Source organism: Trichosurus vulpecula, chromosome 7 (assembly GCF_011100635.1).
Source record: "Trichosurus vulpecula isolate mTriVul1 chromosome 7, mTriVul1.pri, whole genome shotgun sequence".
Lineage (NCBI taxonomy): Eukaryota > Metazoa > Chordata > Mammalia > Diprotodontia > Phalangeridae > Trichosurus > Trichosurus vulpecula.
Window position 1 is genome coordinate 44,154,802 of NC_050579.1, and position 19,888 is coordinate 44,174,689.

The 19,888-nt window shown below is 41.6% G+C and overlaps 1 protein-coding gene across 1 annotated transcript; it reads left to right on the forward strand.

Moving 5' to 3' along the window:
• The first annotated feature begins 5,092 nt into the window (after positions 1-5,092).
• On the forward strand, positions 5,093-8,903 carry RPTN (repetin). Its single transcript, XM_036766632.1, has 3 exons — positions 5,093-5,230; positions 6,327-8,284; positions 8,414-8,903. Exons 1-3 carry the CDS (start codon positions 5,093-5,095, stop codon positions 8,901-8,903), a joined length of 2,586 nt encoding a protein of 861 aa, XP_036622527.1.
• Positions 8,904-19,888: the final 10,985 nt, after the last annotated feature.

Here is a 19,888-nt window from a genome sequence, read left to right on the forward strand (position 1 = left end):
TCCAATACTGTCAAGGTTGAGCAATCTCTCCTCCAGTCCCCAAAAGGGGAATCAGGCTAGAATTATGTCCATCCGTCAGTATCTCTAGTCCAAGCGTGTGAGTCTGGGCTCAGAATGAAAGTTGCTTCCCTAATTACTTTCAAAAGTAGTCTTTAGCATGGTCCCTTACCACTAAACACTAGTTATCCAAAAGACCAACTTCTTTATCAAAGAAAGTAGAAACTAGAAAACAGAGAATTTGTATAGATTAGATTTTGCAAGAGAATACATTAGAATAAATGAACTCTCTAGACAGGAACGAGAGGATATCTCAGCTCAAACCAAGAGAGAAAAATTCCACTGAAGTGAGGAGTCTGCTTTCAACACTCTCTAGAGATGTAGGCACTTAAAGGCAAGGAATGTGTTGAGGACCAGCTTCCCTAAATGTCTATACTTCCAGAACTCCAGTCCTACATTCTAAAGTCCACATCTTGTCTCTCAACCTCTGTCTCTGTCTCTCCATCTCCATCTCCCTCTCCCTCCCTCCCCCCTCTCTCTCCTTCCCCCCCTTGCTCTCTCTCTCTCTCTCTCTCTCTCTCTCTCTCTCTCTTGCTCTCTCTCTTTCTCTCTCAATCACTCTCTCCCTCTCTCTCTGTCTCAATCTCTCTCTCTGTCTCTATCTCTCTCTGTCTCTCTCTCTCATTCTCTCTGTCTCTCTCTCTCATTCTCTCTCTCTCTGTCTCTCCCTCTCAGTGTTTTTCTCTCTGTCTCTGTCTCTCTCTCCCTCCCACCCTCCTTCTCTCCATCCTCTCTGGCAGGTATGCCACTTTGCACTCCACATTCTCCCAGCCAATCAGGAGTCATGTCTCTCTCCGCATACGCAGAGAAGGTCACAAAGTTGTCTTTTGGTGGAGGAAAGGACTAACCACTTCAGACTTAGACAGAAGCAGACTTTTATAAGCAGGTATTCTTGGGGTCCTTCTGTGTGCAGGGTTTTGATAAGTACTGCATTCACTGGCGTCTGGGTAGGGCTTTGGGAAGACAGGAGCCCTGGGCTTCTTTCTGGTAGTTTCCACAGCTCATAATCAACAGAAATAGTGTTAGTGTCCCCCATTTCTGACTTTCATGTTGAAACTCAATTTCTCAGGAATATCAGTGGGGGGCAGCTTAAATGTCATCCATAAATTTCCCTTCAACATTGACCCATGCCCTGGTTTCACTCTATTCATAGTATTACTTTAGTCATACCACTGAATTAAACCTCCCCTTTAACACTAACCGTTAACCAGGACCAAGTCATTTGGCAGAAGGCCCCAGATGAGCCTGCCTTTGCTCCCCTCCTGACCCTGTGCTCTACTTCCCTGGCCTCCAAGGGCTCCTTCCCTCCCCACCCTCCAACTCCTGTGCTCTTACTCTTTCCTTTGGTGTGCTGACTTCAGCCATCAGAATGGAAGTTCCTGGAGGTCAGGAACTGTCTCCTTTTTCCTAACACCTAACACAATGCCTGGCACATAGTAAGCTTTCAATAAATGTTTGTTTCCTTCCTTTTTCCTTTATTTAACCTCATGGAGCTTCATTTCCCTCATCTGGAAAATGAGGATCATAACACCTGTAGTACTTACCTAGGTGGCAGCCATAGTGCACAGAGCACCAGGCCAGAAGTCAGGAAGACTCATCTTCCTGAGTTCAAATCCAGCCTCAGACACTTACTAGCTGTGTGACCCTGGGCAAGTCACATCACCCTGTTTGCCTCAGTTTCCTCATCTGTAAATTGAACTGGAGAAGGAAATGACAAAATGCTCCAGTATCTTTGCCAAGAAAATCCCAAATGGGGTCACAAAAAGTCAGATATGACTTAAATGACTACATGATAGTAACAAGAGTACTTACCTACCAGGATTGTGTGAGAAGCAAATGAAAACCTAAAAGTGCTGTAATAAAAGAATAATTCAAGAAAGACCAGATTTGTCATATTATTATTAATAATAATAATATTAATAGCTAGTTTTTATATAATACCTGCTACTTTCTAGACACTGTGCTGAGTGCTTTACAAATATTATCTCACTTTATCCTTACAATAACCCAGCAGAATAGGGGCTGTCATAATCCCCATCTTAAGGCTGAGGAAATTGAAGCAAATAAAGGTCAAGTAACTTACTCAGGGTCACATAGCTAGTAAGTATCTGACGCAAGATTTGAGCTCGAGTCTTCTTGACTTTAGGCCTAGCACTCTGTCGGCTGCCATTTTCACTGTTGACCACCATCAGCCACTAGCACAGCTGAACCATTTGCCCGAGGCGATCTTCTTCTGACTCAATGGATACTGTCGTTGGATCCCATTCCATTAAAATTTTAAAATGTACCCGTATCAGTTTTTGCCCATTTTGTCCAAGGCCCCTGCCAATGGGATGTGCTGGGCAGCTAGATGGTGCAGTAGACAGAGCACCATACCTGGAGTCAGGAAGACCTCACTTCCTCAGGCACTTCCTAGCTGTGTGACCCTGGGCAAGTCACTTAACCCTGTTTGCCTCCATTTCTTCATCTGTAAAATGAGCTGGAGAAGGAAATGGCAAACCACTCCAGTATCTCTGCCAAGAAAACCCTAAATGGGGTCATGAAGAGTCAGACACGACTGAAATGACTGAACCACAACTATGATGTGCCAAGTATGACCTTAAAGGTAAATCATTGCATTCAGAGGTACCTGGACTTTTTCATGAACCACCACATAATTCTCCTAATTAGATGGGGCTGGGACTTTAGGATTGTCACCCATTCTAATGACAAACAGGTTAATGAGCAAGTGAGAAGGCAAACAAATCCCATTTTTTGCCAAGTGACGTGGAGCTGGGCAGGGTTGGGAATGAATCAGGCTCCATCAACAGGTGGGTGTCTCCTCTTCAGGATGCTCTAGTAGGACAATTAAAACCCCTATAAAAAGGCCAGAATCCCAGTTCTCTGGTGTCCTCCGCCAGCTTATACACCTTCTACTTGTTCCCAGTTAACAGGTAAGCAAGGCAAAAGATGCCACCTGCCATGCTCCAAATTGCTTCCCATGATCCTTCATGCTGAATGTCTATGTAGCTTAGCAGTCTTAAATAACCTGTGACTTCCTTTTCATTGTGGCCGTGGTTGCTTTCTTTTCTCAGAGATTGTAGCTGATGTCGCCAGGTTCTGCAGAGATTACGGAGTAATCTTGTCTTTGTGTAAGTGATTGGTTTGAGGAATTCTGGAAAACTTGGTCCTAATGGTAGATGAGCAGGATCCCAGAATCAAAGAACAGTTTTGCTGTGCAGAGATTAGAAGTGGATACACACATACTGAGGGCATTCACCAGGGCCAAAGCCTTGCTTGGATTGTGGATCTCCAGGAAATGTTGATCCTCGTTGTAAATATAGAGAAAGCACTTCAATTCACTCCAGGACTCTAGCGCTTTGCTGCTGCTCTTAGTAAATGACTATTGAAGCTATTTGGAAATCCAGTTTATTCTTCAGTAGTAACTATGGTGCTATGAAAGTCACACAGGCTATTCAGCTCCTGGTTAGGAGAAAATTTAATTTGAGTCCGGATTCCAAGAAGTTCCAACAGCCTAACTTTACTTCTATGTATTTGAATGTGCCTTCTTTTTTAATACAGTTGAATTTGTCTGTGTTTCCACTTTGGTATTTTTCCTTAGCAATGGAATTTATTGCTATCATTGTTGTTGATAATTATAATCAATTAGCAAATGTTTATTAAGTGCCTACTATGTGCCAAATGGAACAGCTAGGTGGCACAGTGGGTAGAGTGCTGCACCTGAAGTCAGGAAAACTCATCTTCCTGGGTTCAAATTTGGCCTCAGACACTTACTAACTGTGTGACCCTGGGCAAGTCACTTAACCCAGTGCCTCAGTTTCCTCATCTGTAAATTGAACTGGAGAAGGAAATGGCAAATCACTCTAGTATCTTTGCCAACAAAATCCCAAATGGGGTCAAGAAAAGTCAGACATGACTGACAAACAAACGTGCCAGGCACTGTGTTTGCCACCAGAGATGTTCAAAGAGTTGACAATTGAGAACAATATATACAATATATACAAACTACACACATTTTACAGTTGATAAACCTGAAGCAGACAGTGGTTAAGTGACTTGCCCAGGGTCACACAAACTATATTTGTGATAAATTACAAAGTAATTTGCAAAATAATTTATAAAGTAAATTATAAAGCTACAAATTCCCAAGGTAAGTCCAAAGTAATAAGGTAATTTTAGAGGAAGGCACAAGCAGTTGGAGGGAACCAAAAAAGGCCCCTTGTAGAAAGTAACAAAGCTGAGCTTTGAATGAAGCTAGGGATTTTAAGAGGTAGGGGTAAGGAGAGAGAGCATCCCAGGCTTGAGGAACAGCCTGTGTAAAGGCATGGAGGCTGGACATGGATTCTTGGGTGTAAGGAACAGGAAGAAGGCCAGTTTGGCTGGATCTCAGAGCATATGAAGGGGAGAAATATATAACAAAACTGAGAAAGTAAGTTCGATCCACAATTAATTGTAGCTTTCTTTAGAGGGGAGGGAGGGGAGATAATATAAAGTAAAAAGTACACAGCAGAGAACAAAAGAAAACCAACATGGAAGCAAAGAAGAGCTGGGCAGCTTTAAAAACAATGCATAGTATTTATTATATAGGTTTTCTTGAAATGGAAATTTATTGTTTTATAATGAATTTTCTCTTACGGTTGTTTACATGGCAATTTTTTTTCTTTTCTCATTTTGTATTTAAGTTTAAAATTAAAAAAATTATTTAAAAAAGAAAGTAATTTAAAACCAGGTTGTGAAGGGATTTAAAATACCAAAGGAGTTTCAGTTTGATGCCAGAATGGCAGCAGCAGCAGCAACAGAAACAAGAATATTAACTTCCATTTCCAAAGGTTTGCATTCAGAAAGCTGCTTATGTTTCCCACTTAATAAGCTCTCCGGTGCCTCCCTATGAAAGTCTCCCAATAACCACTCTCAACTCCCTGGCTTTTCCTCTCTCTAGCAGGAAATAGTTTTATGCTAGAAACCTCTTCTGGTGTCCGTCTGAATCACCCACCTCTTCTCACGTCTGCTTCCAGGTTCCTCTGAACTGGCAAAAATGTCCCAGCTCCTGAACAGCATCTTCACCGTGATTAAAGTATTCCACGAGTATGCCGATAAGAATGATGACTGCACATCCCTGTGCAAGAAAGAATTGAAGCAGCTTCTCCTGGAGGAGTTCAAGGAGATCCTTCGGGTAAGATAGTGCTCCCGGGAGGCCCTGGGCCCTGGGAGAAGACAAAATGGAAAGAATCTTTTCAGTCAGGTGTGGCCTGATCCCAAAGCATTTGCCCGGGTCTCTTCCAGTAAGGCCATGCCCCTGCAATGCGCAGCGACCTGCAAGAGAATCAGACCTCCAAGTAAGAAGGCCTTTCTTCTTACAAAGCGAGATTGGCTCAACAGAATCCCACAGAATCACAGATTTAGACCTGAAAGGGGCCTTGGAGGTCATCTGGTCCAACAGTCTGATTTTACAGATTAAGAAACTGAGTAGATTACATGTTGTCATCTACGTAAGTAATAGAAGCAGGATTGGAACTCAGGTCCTCAGACTCCAAATCCAGCATTCTTTCCATACTATGCCAGGAGGCCTCTTCTTGCTCTTTGTCTTTTATTGGTGTCATGAGATTACTTTCTCAAGGAAACAGCATGGTACAGCGGAAAGAAAACCAACTGTAAAGTCAGCAGACGTGGCTTCAAATATCAGCTTACTATCTGTATGAAATTTGTTTAACTTCTCTGGGTCTCAGCTTTTTCAGGTGTCAAATGGACTAGTTGACTACTGGGGCCCCTTCCACCTCCAGATCTATTATTCAAATCCATTTTATTTAAATTAATTATTATTATAATTATAATTATTAATTATGAAATGGGGGTGCTTTTAAATGTGTCTATTCACCATCTGTGCAAGACTAGCAAGGGATAGGGTCTTTAGAAGAAGCAGCTGGGTGGCGCCAGAGTGCACAGAGCACTGGGCCTGGGCTCTTGCAGACCTCAGTTCAAATCCAGCTTCAGATACTTATCGGTCTTGTGACCTTGGGCAAGGTATTTAATGTCTGTTTGCCTCAGTTTCATAAACCGGAAAATGGGGGTAATAAGAGAATCTACTTCACAAGGTCATGAGATAATATTTGTAAAAAGCACGTCACCTAGTGCCTAGCATACAGTAGATGCTCTATAAAGACTTATTCCCTTCTCTGCCCTAAAAGACTTGAAGCAAACCACAGAATTTCCAGGCTGAGGAAGTAAAGAGCAAATGATTAAAATTTGTTTTTTGTTTTATTTCCTCACAGAGACCACACGACCCTGATACCGTTGATACCATCTTGCAGCTCTTAGATCGGGACCGTGATGGATATGTAGACTTTAATGAATTTCTTTTGCTGGTGTTCAAGTTGTGTCAATCCTGTTATCAAATTCAGAGTAAAAACTTATGTAGAGACAAAGATGGGGCCCACCAAGAACGAGGAAGAGAGAGAACCCAGGACCATCATCTTCCAGAGGAGGGCACAGACAAGCAACAAAAACAGAGGCAGAAGGAACAAAGGCAGCATTCCCGGTATGGTCAGGATGAGGGACAAGATAATGACTCTCACTATGGTCAGTATGAGGGAAAAGATGAAGATTCCTGCTATGGTCAGTATGAAGGACAAGATGAGGATTCCCACTATGGTCAGTATGAGAGACAAGACCAGCGTTCTCATTGTGGCCAATCTGGGAGACAAGACCAGCATTCTCGCCAAGGTCGGTCTGAGAAACAAGACCAGCATTCTCGCCAGGGTCAGTCTGAGAAACAAGATAAGACCTCTCGCTATGATCAGTCTGAAAGATTAGGACAGGATTCACATGACACTAATTCAAAGAGACAAGGACAGGATACTCGCTCTGGTCAGTCTGGAAGGATAAGACCGGAATCAAGTTGTGGCCAGTCTGAGAAACAAAAGCATGTCTCTTACTTAAGTCAAAATAAAAGACAAAGTCAGGCCTTTGACTGTGGTGAACCTGGGGAACAAGACAGTGGTTCTCATTATGGTCAGTCTCAAAGGCTGGGACAAGACTCAAGCTGTGGTCAGTCAGGCAGACAAAGACTATACACTGGTAATTGCCATTCAGATAGACAAGGACAAAAGTATTACTATGGTCAGTCAGAGAGACAAGGCCTGGACTCTAGCTATGGTCAGTCTGAGAGATCAGAACAGGAATCTAGCTGTGGTCAGACAGGCAGACAAAGACTAGACTCTCACTATGGCCATTTAGGGGGGCAAGGACTGGACTCTCACTATGGCCAGTCAGGAAGGCGAGGACTAGATACTCAGTGTGGTCAGTCAGAAAGGCAAGGACTAGACTCTCACTATGGCCAGTCAGATGAGTTTGGACAAGAATCAGGTCGTGGTCAGACAGATAGACAAGGTCTAGACACACACTATGGCCAGTCAGGAAGGCGAGGACTGGATATTCAACATGGCCAGTCAGGAAGGCAAGGACTGGACTCCCACTATGGCCAATCAGAGGAGTCTGGACAAGAATCAGGTTGCGGTCAGACACATAGACAAAGTCTAGACACTCATTATGGCCAGTCAGGAAGGCAAGGACTGGACACTCAACGTGGTCAGTCAGAAAGGCAAGGACTGGACTCCCACTATGGCCAGTATGAGAGATTTGGACAAGAATCAGGTTGTGGTCAGACAGATAGACAAGGTCTAGACACACACTATGGCCAATCAGGAAGGCGAGGACTGGATACTCAATATGACCAGTCAGGAAGGCGAGGACTGGATTCTCACTATGGCCAGCATGAGGAGTTTGGACAAGAATCGAGCTATGGTCAAACAGGCAGGCGAGGTTTGGACTCTGGTTATGGATATTCTGAGATACAGGGGCAAAATCGTCACTTCCAAGATAGCAGAAGAGCAGGACAGGAAAGGCAGGGGCTGAATAGAAGCCAGGGGTATCTCTCTGGGGAAGACAGGCAGGGCCACTTTCAAGAAGGGCTGTGGCAACCAGAAAGGGAGTCTGAACGCCGTCAACATAAGTTGTATTCCCAGTTCCAGCAAGAAAGGTCTCTCTGCCACAAAGGGAGAGACTGGCAACAGAGTGGTGGTCAACAGACTGGAGGACAGTCACAAGACAGACAAAGGAATGAAGAAAAGCCAAACCATCAAAGATACCACCAGCAAACATATGAAGAGGAAGAGAGTCATCAAACCAGAGATAGACAGGGTCACGAGGAGCAGGGAACCTCTTCTCAGAGGCGTGAGAGACAGACCCATGTAGAAAAGCCAAGCTATCAGAGATACCACCAGCAAACATATGAAGAGGAAGAGAGTCATCAGACCAGAGATAGACAGGGTCACAAGGAACAGGGAACCTCTTCTCAGAGGCATGAGAGACAGACCTGCGGTAATGAGCAAAGTCATCAGATACAGGACAGGCAAACACAGAACCGGCAAACCCAAGACAACAAGAGGTATCATCAGACCTGGGACAGACAAGATCGGCAGGCCAGTGATAATGAACAAAGTCGTCATCTGAGGGACAGGCAAACCCATGAGGAAGAAGAGAGTTCATGTCACACCCAGAACAGACAAGCCCGCGAAGGGCAGAGACAACAAGAGGCCCAGAATCAGCAAAGAGATCAGCAGAGATACCCACAGACAGGGGGATCCTACACTCGTGAGCACGACCACCTACGTCATCAGAGACAAGATTCTCAGAGAAGGCCTGGTGACCAAAGTTCCCATCCAACCCAGGCCTATGGGAATCTTAGAGGAAGAACAAGTAATGGGAGCCATTCCACTAACTCAACTGTTGCTCCTAGCCCCCTCTATAAGTATGTACAAGAGCAAAAAACCCAGGGGCATCACAACTAAAAGGATACCAATCAAGGTCAAGACCAAGGTCAAATGATTTCTCCTTTTAAAAAAATCCTAACTTTATTGCTCTCACTTATTCTGTACTCAGTCTATATACCATTCTCCTTTTTAGAATGAGTACTTACTTTTAAGGTGCTTTGGCTGAGAGAGGGGGTGGCGGGGCATATCCAGGAGATGTATGAAAAATGGCAGATTCCTGGTTGTGTTAAATCTGGGTTTAAAATTGGGTGAAATAATCAGATCCCAGTTTGAATCAGTTGTGAGGGGCTAATTTTTTTTTATTTGAACACTGAAAATTTGGGGGTAATTTTAAAATCTGGTTTCTCAGACTTGTTAATTTTCCATAAAGAGGTAGATACTTTTGGCCCAGAATCTCAGAGACATAAAAGCATATTCTCACATCTGTGTTTGAATTGATTTACTTACTGCAATTCAAGAGCAGTGAAAATCTGGATGGACAACGGCTTTCAAGACAGAGACACCTATGGTCTCAATTCATCAGGAATTCCAGAACAGCAAGTTGGTCAATTAGGAAAAATTATAGAAGAGGACATTTCAAATACTAGCAACATATTTCTTTTGCTTTCTCCCATTCTAGGGGAATGTCAATTTCACCTCTGGTAGATTTGTTTGTTTGGTGGGAGAGGAATGTCACATTCCTTCCTTCTTTCCTCCCTTTACCCCTTCCAAAAAAAATTGGGGGCTTTATGAATCTGTCACCAGTTGTGGATTTGTAAAAGATCAACACTAGTTTAGTGGGAGGAAAGCATATTATGTCCTATATATCCAGGTTTCAGAAGGCCTCAAAAACAAATCTACAACTGTCCAAGCCTATAGACCACACCTACCTCAAAAGCATTTGTGTTCCAACAATTACAGTGCATGAAAATTAACAATAAATGATTGGTGAGCAATGACTTCGGTGTCTCTCTTCCTTACCTCATCTTCATACCTGCTAGACCAGGGGTGGGGAATCTGTGACCTTCTAGATCCTTAAGCACGGCCTTTTAACTGAATCCAAATCCCTTCCCCAAGGGATGCTTTCCAATAAACAGTTGCTCCTTCTCGGTTTTTAGAAGCCCTCTGGGTTCCTCAACCCCCTAGAACAAAGTGGACCAAACAACAAGGAATGGCCAAAAGTAGTTTATTAGCTCTTTTCTTCAAGATCTGTTTAGAGAATTAGAAGAGCCCTTTGAGATTGATCCTAGAAGAGGCCTTTGAGATCATTCCCCTTAATTTGCAGATGAGGAAGCTGAGGGGTCACATGACTCCCCTAAAACTCTGTTAGACTAAATGTGGAATTGTTTCTTCCATTGGGATTGAGTTGGGAGAGGAGAGGCACGTATGGATAGCTACAGGATGGAGTGGAGGGGAGGGCAAATATGAAAAGTAAGGGAAGCAGCCCATTGGAATGCAGCAGAGTGAAGTTGAGCTGTGTAGTTCCTTCATCAGAGGCATCAGTTATGCCTGTTGTTGGTGTTCAATCATTTTTCACTCAGGTCCAGCCCTTTGTGACCCCATTTGGGTTTTTCTTAGCAAAGATATCAGAGTGGTCTGCCATTTCCTTCTCCAGATATTTTTACAGATAAGGAACTGAGGCAAACAGAGTTACATGATTTGTCTAGGGTCACACAGCTAGTAAGTGTCTAAAGTCAGATTCGAATTCAAGATAGGTCTTTCTGACTTCAGGCCAGGTATACTGTGCCCTCTTGTGCCACCTAGCTGTCTTATCAGTTATGCTCTACATATCTCATAACACGACACCTGATGGCCATCATTATGACCAAGGCAAAGGGACCAAAGAATACTTGAGTGCATCAGATCTTTATGGTGATGGAGGTATTACAACATACCAGTGGGAAAGCCATCTAAAGGACCAACCAAGTTAAAAAAAGCCAAAGACAGAAAATGGAGTGTCCCAAATAGTTAAAGACAGGGCACCAAGAAAATTAACATTTATTAAGCACCTACTGTTGCGGGCCCCCAAGCCTTGCAACTATACTCAGTGTTCCCCCCAAGCCCCAGGCCTTTGTCTTGCGGACAATGAATGGGGCGGGAGCCAAAAGATGGTGAATGACTCCAAATTTTATTTCAGCAAGCAGCATTTTTATATCTTTAGTGACGTAGGTACATTCTTTGGTTACATGGGTGAAGGACAGGTAAAAATCAAGACACATGGGTACTAGAACCGCCCCGACTCCGCCTACTCTCCTCCCCTTCTCTTCCCGCGCTAACCCGAAGCTCCCTGGGGGCAGGCAGTCCAGGCAAAGAACCGGAAGTTCCATGTGCTCAAGCAGGTCCTGGCAAAGACCTGGAATTGCTAGGGAGGCAACAAAAGCAAGACCCCTCCTCCTGGCTCCACCCGTATCTCAGAGGCCTAAGTTTATCTCAGCAGGCCCCTGGGCGTGGAGGTCCAAAGAGGGCAGGGCTCAGCTCTAACTCGGCCTGTAACAACCTACTATGTGCCAGTTACTATGCCAAGCACTAGGAATACATAGAATGGCAAAAGACAATCCCTGCTCTCAAGGAATTCACAGGCTAATGTGGAAAACAACATGCAAACAACTGTACAAACAAGACAGGATAAATTGGGAGTAATCTCAGGGGGAAGGTATTAGTATTACAGGAGGCTGGGAAAGGCTTCTTGCAAAAGGTGGGATTACAGCTGAAATTTGAAAGAAACCAGGGAAGCCAAAAGGTGGAGATGAAGAGGGAAAGAGCCCCAGGCTTGGGAGAGAGTCAGTGAAAATGCTTAGAGTCATTAGTGTCGTGTGTCATATGTGAGAACAGCAAAGAGGCCAGCATCACTGGATCACAGAGTATAGATTTCCTATTTGATCCTGGAGCCAGTGGAATTTATTGGATGGGAGAAGGGAGGGTTTGACATGGTCAGATCTGTGTTTAGGGTAATCAATTTGACAGCTGAGTGGAGGATGCACTGGAGTGGGGAGAGACTTGATCAGGGAGACCAAACAAAGGTCTATGGCCATAGTCCAGGTATGCAGTGATAAGGCACTGGAGCAGGATGGTGACAGTATCAGAGGAGAGAAGGGGGTATGAGAGATGTGAAGGCAGAAATGCCAAGACTTGATTGGACAACACATTGGATATAGAAGCACAGTGAGAAAGAGAATGGAGAATCCAGGATAACACCTAGGTTGACAGCCTGGATGATACCAATTCCTGCACCCTTTTCACTACATCTCTTTGCCCCCATCCTTAGCCTTCCTACAAAAGGTGATTGTTTGTTTCAAATCTTGCCTCACTTCTATATCTAATTAAATACAAAGCTAAATCTCTCTGATTCCTTTCTCATTGCAGTCTTCATCCTCCCAGATGTAATTTTTTAAAAGCAAAAATGAGCAAATCCTAGCTGATCCCTTTTTTACAAGATAGAATGCTCAACCTTCCTCAACACTCTGTGTAGTTCCCCAAAGCTCATGCCATCAAGCACAAAGAGAAGCAGAATGAAACTGATAACAAATGAAAAGGTATTGACCAAGGAAAGGTACCACAAAAATTTCCTGTGATCTGGGGAATCAATGACTTCAACTATCCTGTTTTTCCTGGCTCCAGCATTTAAAGCTAGAGTCCCTTGATCCATAGGCACTTCCTTCCCTTTAGACTCTTTCTGTCATTTTTAGTAATAATAATCCATAATACTATTTCAGTTTTCTGATGGATCTATGACCTCTTTGATATCTATTGTTGCAAAAAACCCAACAATCTATTCATGTCCACTCGTTCTGCTTAATTCTTGTTTTTTTTTCCCATAGAATTTCCACAGAGAATCCATCTAATGTTCTGGAGACCTTGACTGGAATCTTTTTACATTACATGGGGACCAATAAAACACTCAGACTATCAAGCTGTTATCCCTCATTTAAGCCCCTTCCTTTTCCAATCATGTCTTTTCTTGGTTAAGATTCCTTATCCCACACTTTTTGAGCATGGTCCATCTTCAGAAATATCCCTACAACCTATTTGGGCCCACCATAAATCTCTCCATTCCTCTCCAGATTACCTGAAACTTTGATACCTTAGAGATTTTGGTACTTCCAGATTCACAACCATACAATGTCACTTGGCATTTCCAAGAGATTATTTTGAAAAGATGGATCTCAACACTCAGATCTTGTGCAATTTCCCAGATGAAATCCCATCTACTCTCTTCTAACTATCCAATGCTTAGCCCAACTCACTCTCCATCTCTAATGTCTGCCCCAAATACATGTGTTGATATACTAATTCAAGATACTTGCCAACCAAATGATGTCACAATCTCAACAACGAGCACTTTTTCATCCATTTAGTTATTCCTATATGGATTGTCAGGATAATCACTTTTGCATAATTGTTGATGTCATTGAAGAAACCCGGTAACATTCTGAGGTATGATGCAATAAACATAACAACACCCACAAATAAGAAAACCTGGAGGGTATTACCTTCTATAAGGAATCACTTTTCAATTCGGGCGTTGAGCAAGACCTCTTCCACAGCAGTGGTGAAACATCTTTGGCAAGCATTATAGTGGCACACTTGACCCATGCTTTATGTCCAGGGCTTTATTTTCCATTAATAATCATTGAATGGAGGTATCTCTGTATCTGCATTTACCAAAGAATTCTACATGATCTAAACATCAAAGACTTCTTGTTGGAGCATAAATTTTTTTAAGGTCTCACAATCTGGACTTCAGAAATCATTAAATGTTCTACCATTACTCCAAATTCCAAATTTTAAGAGATTTGTTCATAGTAGAGTCTAAATAACATTTGCAAAACTGAAGTGAATCTGCCCATTGTTGCCTTAGGAAATTGGCCCATGCCCATGCCACACCAGTTTTGCCCCTCATTATTTAATTAGGGGCTCTGGCTTTTAGTTCAAGCTTTGCCATTGATTGACTGCATGACCTTAAACCAATAATCTCACCTCAGCTTCCCCATATACAAAACTAGATGAGTGCCCAAACCCACAAATGCAGAGCCTTTGGCTCAAGAGAGAAGAGGTGCATCCAGCACACTGCTAAAAAATACCACTGCTTACAAGGTGATTTTTTTTTGGAATGTACAGGTATTGACTACATTGTTTTGGGAGTGTAGCTTTAAGGTAGCATCTTGCTACACTGAACCAACAGTTTTTTAATAATCAAAAAACAATAAACATAGCAAGATCATGTTTCTTCTTCACCTTCCAGGCAATTGTGTGGCCATAAATATATAATCTGCTGTACAGAATCATCTGCCGAAGTTTGTTTCCTTCTCACCTTTCCAGTAAGCATAGCCTCAGTTTGTGTGTAGATCATGCTCATGAAATATATTAATAGCTTATATTTATATAGTGTTTTCCAATGACAAAGCCTTCTAAATACATTATCTTGTTTGATCTTCACAGTAATCCTGTTGAGTAAGTAATGCAAGTATTATTATCCTTATTTTATAGTTAGGGAAACTGGGACTCAGAAAGGTTATCGTATTTGCCCAAGGTCACACACCCAGTAATAATCATAGTTCACATTTATATAGCACTTAAAGGTTTATAAAGTGTTTTCCTTGCAAGAACTCCTATAGCAACTGTAGGTAGTCTAAGTATTTTAATCCCCATTTCACAGTTAAGTAAATTAAGGTTCTAACTTATCTATGTCCCTCTGTTAAATCATTCTTCCATTGTTTCTAGTATATCCATTCATTTAAGGAGTAAGCTCTCTGAGGACAAGAATATACTTTGTATATACTTTGTATATCTATTACTCTGTATATACAAAGTAGGTCTGTAATCAATGTTGTTAGATACCAGACTATGGAAGATAATTATTAAAATGTTCTAGAGGCTAGGGGAATGAAGAAACACCATAAATATCTAATAAATGAATCAAGCATGGTACGAAAGGGAATAACGAGCTTCTCTCAGAATAAATCCCTTGCTGCCAATATTATAGATGGAACCCTGGTTTGAATGGTTCATAAGTCTGACTGGTCATTTTTAAATCTTCCTCAAATTTTCTCAATCCTATAATCCTCTGAGTCAGAGACACAGGAAAGGATCAGAAATGTGAAGAATGAGCCTGAAAATTTTTCATCTGTGATGGGTGAGGTATAATAATCTGTCTTTGACAGAAGCAGCTAGGTGTGGCACAGTGAATAGAGTCCTAGATATAAAATCAGGACGAGCCAAATTGAAATCTTGCCTCGTACTTGTTCTGTCATCCTGGGAGTCCTTTAACCTCTATCTGCCTCAGTTCCCCCATCTGTAAAATGGGGATAATAATAGCATTTACCTCTCAGAGTTGTTGTGAGATAACACTTTTATAAAGTGTTTAGCATGGGGCCTGGCACATAGAAGTGCTTAATAAATTCTTATTTCCTTTCGTTGTTGAAATGAAGTGGGTATATATGGTCAATTAGATGGAAAAATCTAAGATATTGTTTTAATATGTTTCTATCAGAATCTGAGGTACCAGTAGCAATGCACTGATCTGAATTCCAGCCTTGATTCTGCCACTAAGTACCTGTATGACTCTAAATAACTCACTTCACTTCTCCCCAATTTCACCCTGCCCCATTTCCTCGCCTACAGAACAAGCAGCTTTGATGGGATAATCATTTACCTCTACTCATAGGGCTTAGAGTTGGTAAAGACCTTGGAGATCTGAAGCCAGATCTTCTTACTTGGATCTAATGTTCTTCCTATTAAAAAAGATCATAAATTTAGAGCTTGAAGGAAATTTTAAGGTCAAGCATCAAACCTTGTTATTGTACAAATGAGGAAACTGAGGCTCAGAACAATGAAGTAATTTGCCAAGGTCACACAACCAGTAAGGATCTGAGTCAGGGTTTGCGGCCAGATCTTACTGACTCCACAAGTCCAGCGCTTTCCACCACACTGTTTCTCAAGAGTTCATTCAGCTCTAAATGTCTATGATTAAGTAAACAAACCAACAGAAAAATGGGAGTGACAACTAACTCTCCCAGAGGCTTATGCCAAAGCGTAAGTCCAGCTTCTAGAAGAACCTAGGATTTGGGATTTGGGATTTGTGATTCTAGTGCCACCTTGTGGTGTCTGTGGTTAGTGATTCTTTGGGGGCCAGCTAAGTAAGATGACAATTGAAGGTGTCCACGGGAAATGGATCAGACCATACCAAGCTCAGAAACGTTTCCTGATCACTGGGTTTGTCATTCACCGGGTCTCAGCCAGGAAGGAGGAAACTGATAGTGGCAATGACTCACCTTCATTGTTCTCTTGCTGGAAAATGCAGCCCACTCGATGAGAAACCTAACGTCTCTGGGCTTAGCTGCAGAAGCATTAAAACAAAGAAATTGAAAAGATCACCATTTCAGAGACCGTTTTATTTTATCCTCTTCAGTCTCCATAAGTATTAATGTCTCTTGTCATGCTTGTTCATGTCTGAGAGTGACATGAATTCTTCCTGCATACGCATGACAAGGTAAGTTCCTTGACCACATACACTCCCTAATAACCCGATCTGGCAGTTGCTGGTGCTCTCACCGCCCCCTCAAATTTCTCTGGATTTAGTCTGTAGATAGTTTGTATTTATTCATATGTGCATGTGTTCATATATACATACACATGTGCATGTGTTCATATATACATACACACACAAACCCAACAGAATAAAAACTCCTTGAAAACAAAGATTTTTATTTTTGCTTTTGGGACTTTAGGATGTAACACGATTGACACATTGTGGGCTCTTAATAGATGCTTGCTGAATAAATGGATGGATGAATGGGCAAATTTTATTTCAGTTCTAGAATGTCTGTAGAGAGGCAGCTAGGTGGCACAGTAGATAGAGTACTGAACCTAGGGTCAGGAAGACTGAGTTCAAATCCTACCCCAGACACTTACTACCTGTGTTACCCTGGGCAAATCACTTAATTTTGCTAAGCTTTAGTTTCCTCATCTGTAAAATGGGAATCTTTTTAATATATAATATTTTATTTTCCCCAACTGCATGTTAAAACAATTTTTAACATTTTTAAAAGTTTTAAGCTCCAAATTCTACCCCTCCCTTCCTCCCTCTCTGAGATAGTAAGCAATCAGATGTAGGCTATACATATACAATCATGTAAAACATTTCCAAATTAGTCATTTTGTAGAAGAAGACTCAAATAAGAAAAGAATAAAAGTGAAAAATAGTGTGCTCTGGTCTGTATTCAGACAATATAAGTTCTTTCTCTGGAGGGATGGTCTAGGATCATTATATTGCTGAGAATAGCTAAGTCTTTCACAGTTCTCCATCATATAACATTGCTGTTACTGTGTGCAATGTTCTCCTGGTTCTGCTCACTTCACTTTGTATCAGTTTATGTAAGTCTTTCCAAGTTTTTCTAAAACCATCCTGCTTGTCATTTCTTACAACACAATAATATTCCATTACAATCATATTCCACAGCTTGTCTAGGCATTCCCCAATTGATGGGCAGCTCTTCAATTTCCAATTCTTAACCACCACAAAAAGAACTGTTATAAATATAAAATGGGAATCATAAGTGTATCTACTTTCCAGGGCTGTTATGAAGATAAGTGGGGCAATATTTATACAGTGCTTCACAAACCTTAAAGTACTATATAAATGCTATTATTATTACTATTAAATACCCTAGTACCATGATGTCACAGACTCACAGTCTAATAGGGTTGATGTCTTTGAAGATTTTTGATTATTAAATTAATGTCAAATTATAGGGGGATTACTAGTGGTACTACAGGCCTCAGTGCCTAACTCTGTCCTGTTCACCTGCCTTATCAATGAGTTAGATGAAGACATGTAGGATAGAAGGTCCAACAGAAGCCAAGACCATCTTAAATGGCATCTCTCCATATGGAAGAAATTAGGGAGGCTGTTTCTAAGAAAATATTAATGACATACAAGAGACCAGAGTAGGTATGAACATTCTGTAACTGGTTCTTGAGGTCAGCTCACCATGTGTTAAAGAAGAGACTGTGATTGGTTTCAGAGGAATTCAAATAAGTTTGTTAATTTCAACTACTGTTGTTTTGCTTCATTCATGTCTCTGGGATCTCAGTGACTTGTTCACTCATGGTATCTGGTGAAGGGAGTTTAAACTCCAATCTTGAGAGTTTCTGAACATTAAAAGAGCAATCCGTAGGAAACTGGAAGTCAAAGCCCAGGCAAGGTTTCTCATTCAGAGAATCACTGACGCCCTAGGGAGCAAGGATCAATTTTCAGGAATAATGGGACTCCAGCTCAGCAAAAAGAATTCACCTGGCAGTCACCCTTCATCTGGAAATGAATTCAGTAGGATCAATGCTATGTAGAATTTAGCTCAGAGTTGAGACTACTCCCCCAAGAGACTGAAGTGGTTTAGGGGAGAGTGCATTCCAGAGATACTGGGAGAAATGTTTATATATTTGTCCTTGCTATAACTTTGAAGTAAATATCCCTTTGTCAAAGCCAATCCAATGTTAAGTGGTTAAGTAGAACTGGGGTGTTGGTCATTGTCCCCCAACAAATGAGAGGAACACAACCAACAGATGCTCAAGCTGATGGTAGAGAAAGAGACTGCTCCAACTCCCTAGGGTTACCTTAGAACCACGGCCCTGAGTAGTGCCAGAGTGTAACCATGTTTCTCATGGAAGACATGCTTATATGGTTGTCACAAAGCTAGTTGAGATATCTAATACTCTGTGGTCTTGTTGAGAGGTTTTTTTTGATGCCTTTGAGGCTTTTTTTTCTTTTTTTTCTTTTAATTTAAATTTATTTAACATATTTAGTTTTCAGCATTGATTTTCACAAGAGTTTGAATTACAAATTTTCTCCCCATTTCTACCCTCCCCCCCACTCCAAGATGGCATATATTCTGGTTTCCCCGTTCCCCAGTCAGCCCTCCCCTGTATCACCCCACTCCCCTCCCATCCCCTTTTCCCTTCCTTTCTTGTAGGGCAAGATAAATTTCTACGCCCCATTGCCTGTGTATCTTATTTTCTAGTTGCATGCAAAAACTTTTTTTTTGTTTTTGGCTTTTTTACAACACAATAATTTTTCTATGTACACTCCAGAGGAGAACTATTATAACAACAAAAATAGAACAAAACTGCCCGGCATAGCAGTTGCATTTGATACAACATTTCAAACCCAAAGTCACTCAATTCTGTACAAAAAGAAGGGAAATGTGTTTCTTCATTATCCTCCAGGACCAAGGTTGGTCATTTATATTTTAAATGACAGAATCTGAATCCAAAAGATCTTGATTGGTTAAAAGGATAGGACAAGTTTTACTAAATGAAATTGAATGAGTACAAATGTAAAGTGCTGAACTTAGGTTCAAAACTCAACTACATAATTACAGAGTGAGGGACACATGAATTGATGGTCATTCATATGAAAAAAGACATTCAGGTTATTACGAGTTCAGTGTGAGTCAACAGTATGAAGTTGCATGCAAGGAAGTTAATGCAATCCGAGGCTATTTAATTGAAGTATAATGTCAAGACAAAGGAAGTAACAGTCTCACTGGAGGCTGCATTGGCCAAGCCATATCAGCAGTAATAATTTGTGGTGCCACATTTTAAGAGGGATGTTAGAAGCTGGAGGAGATCCAAAGGAAAGAAACCAGAGAAGCAAAAACTCAGTGGAGATGTGATAGCTATCCTCAAATTTTGAAAGATAGTTCTGAGACCAAGCAATTGGATTCATCCTTACTAGAATAAGTTTAGTTCAAATGGGGGAAAAACCAGGAACAAGGAGCAGATGTTAAAGAGAGTAAATTCCAGAGTCTGACCATGTTGAACAAAGAGTTTAGGAAAACATCCATGAGTTTTGTTATAGTTGTTCTAGTTCCCTTCCAAAACCAAGCTAGTGTTCTAATGACTGATCTGGCATCAGAAAACTTAGACACATTGTTGTTGTTATTGGTGGTGGTGGTGGTGGTTGGTGGTGGTGGTGGTTGTTGTGGTGGTTGTTGTTAGCAACAGCTGCAGCATTGCTATCTTTTGGA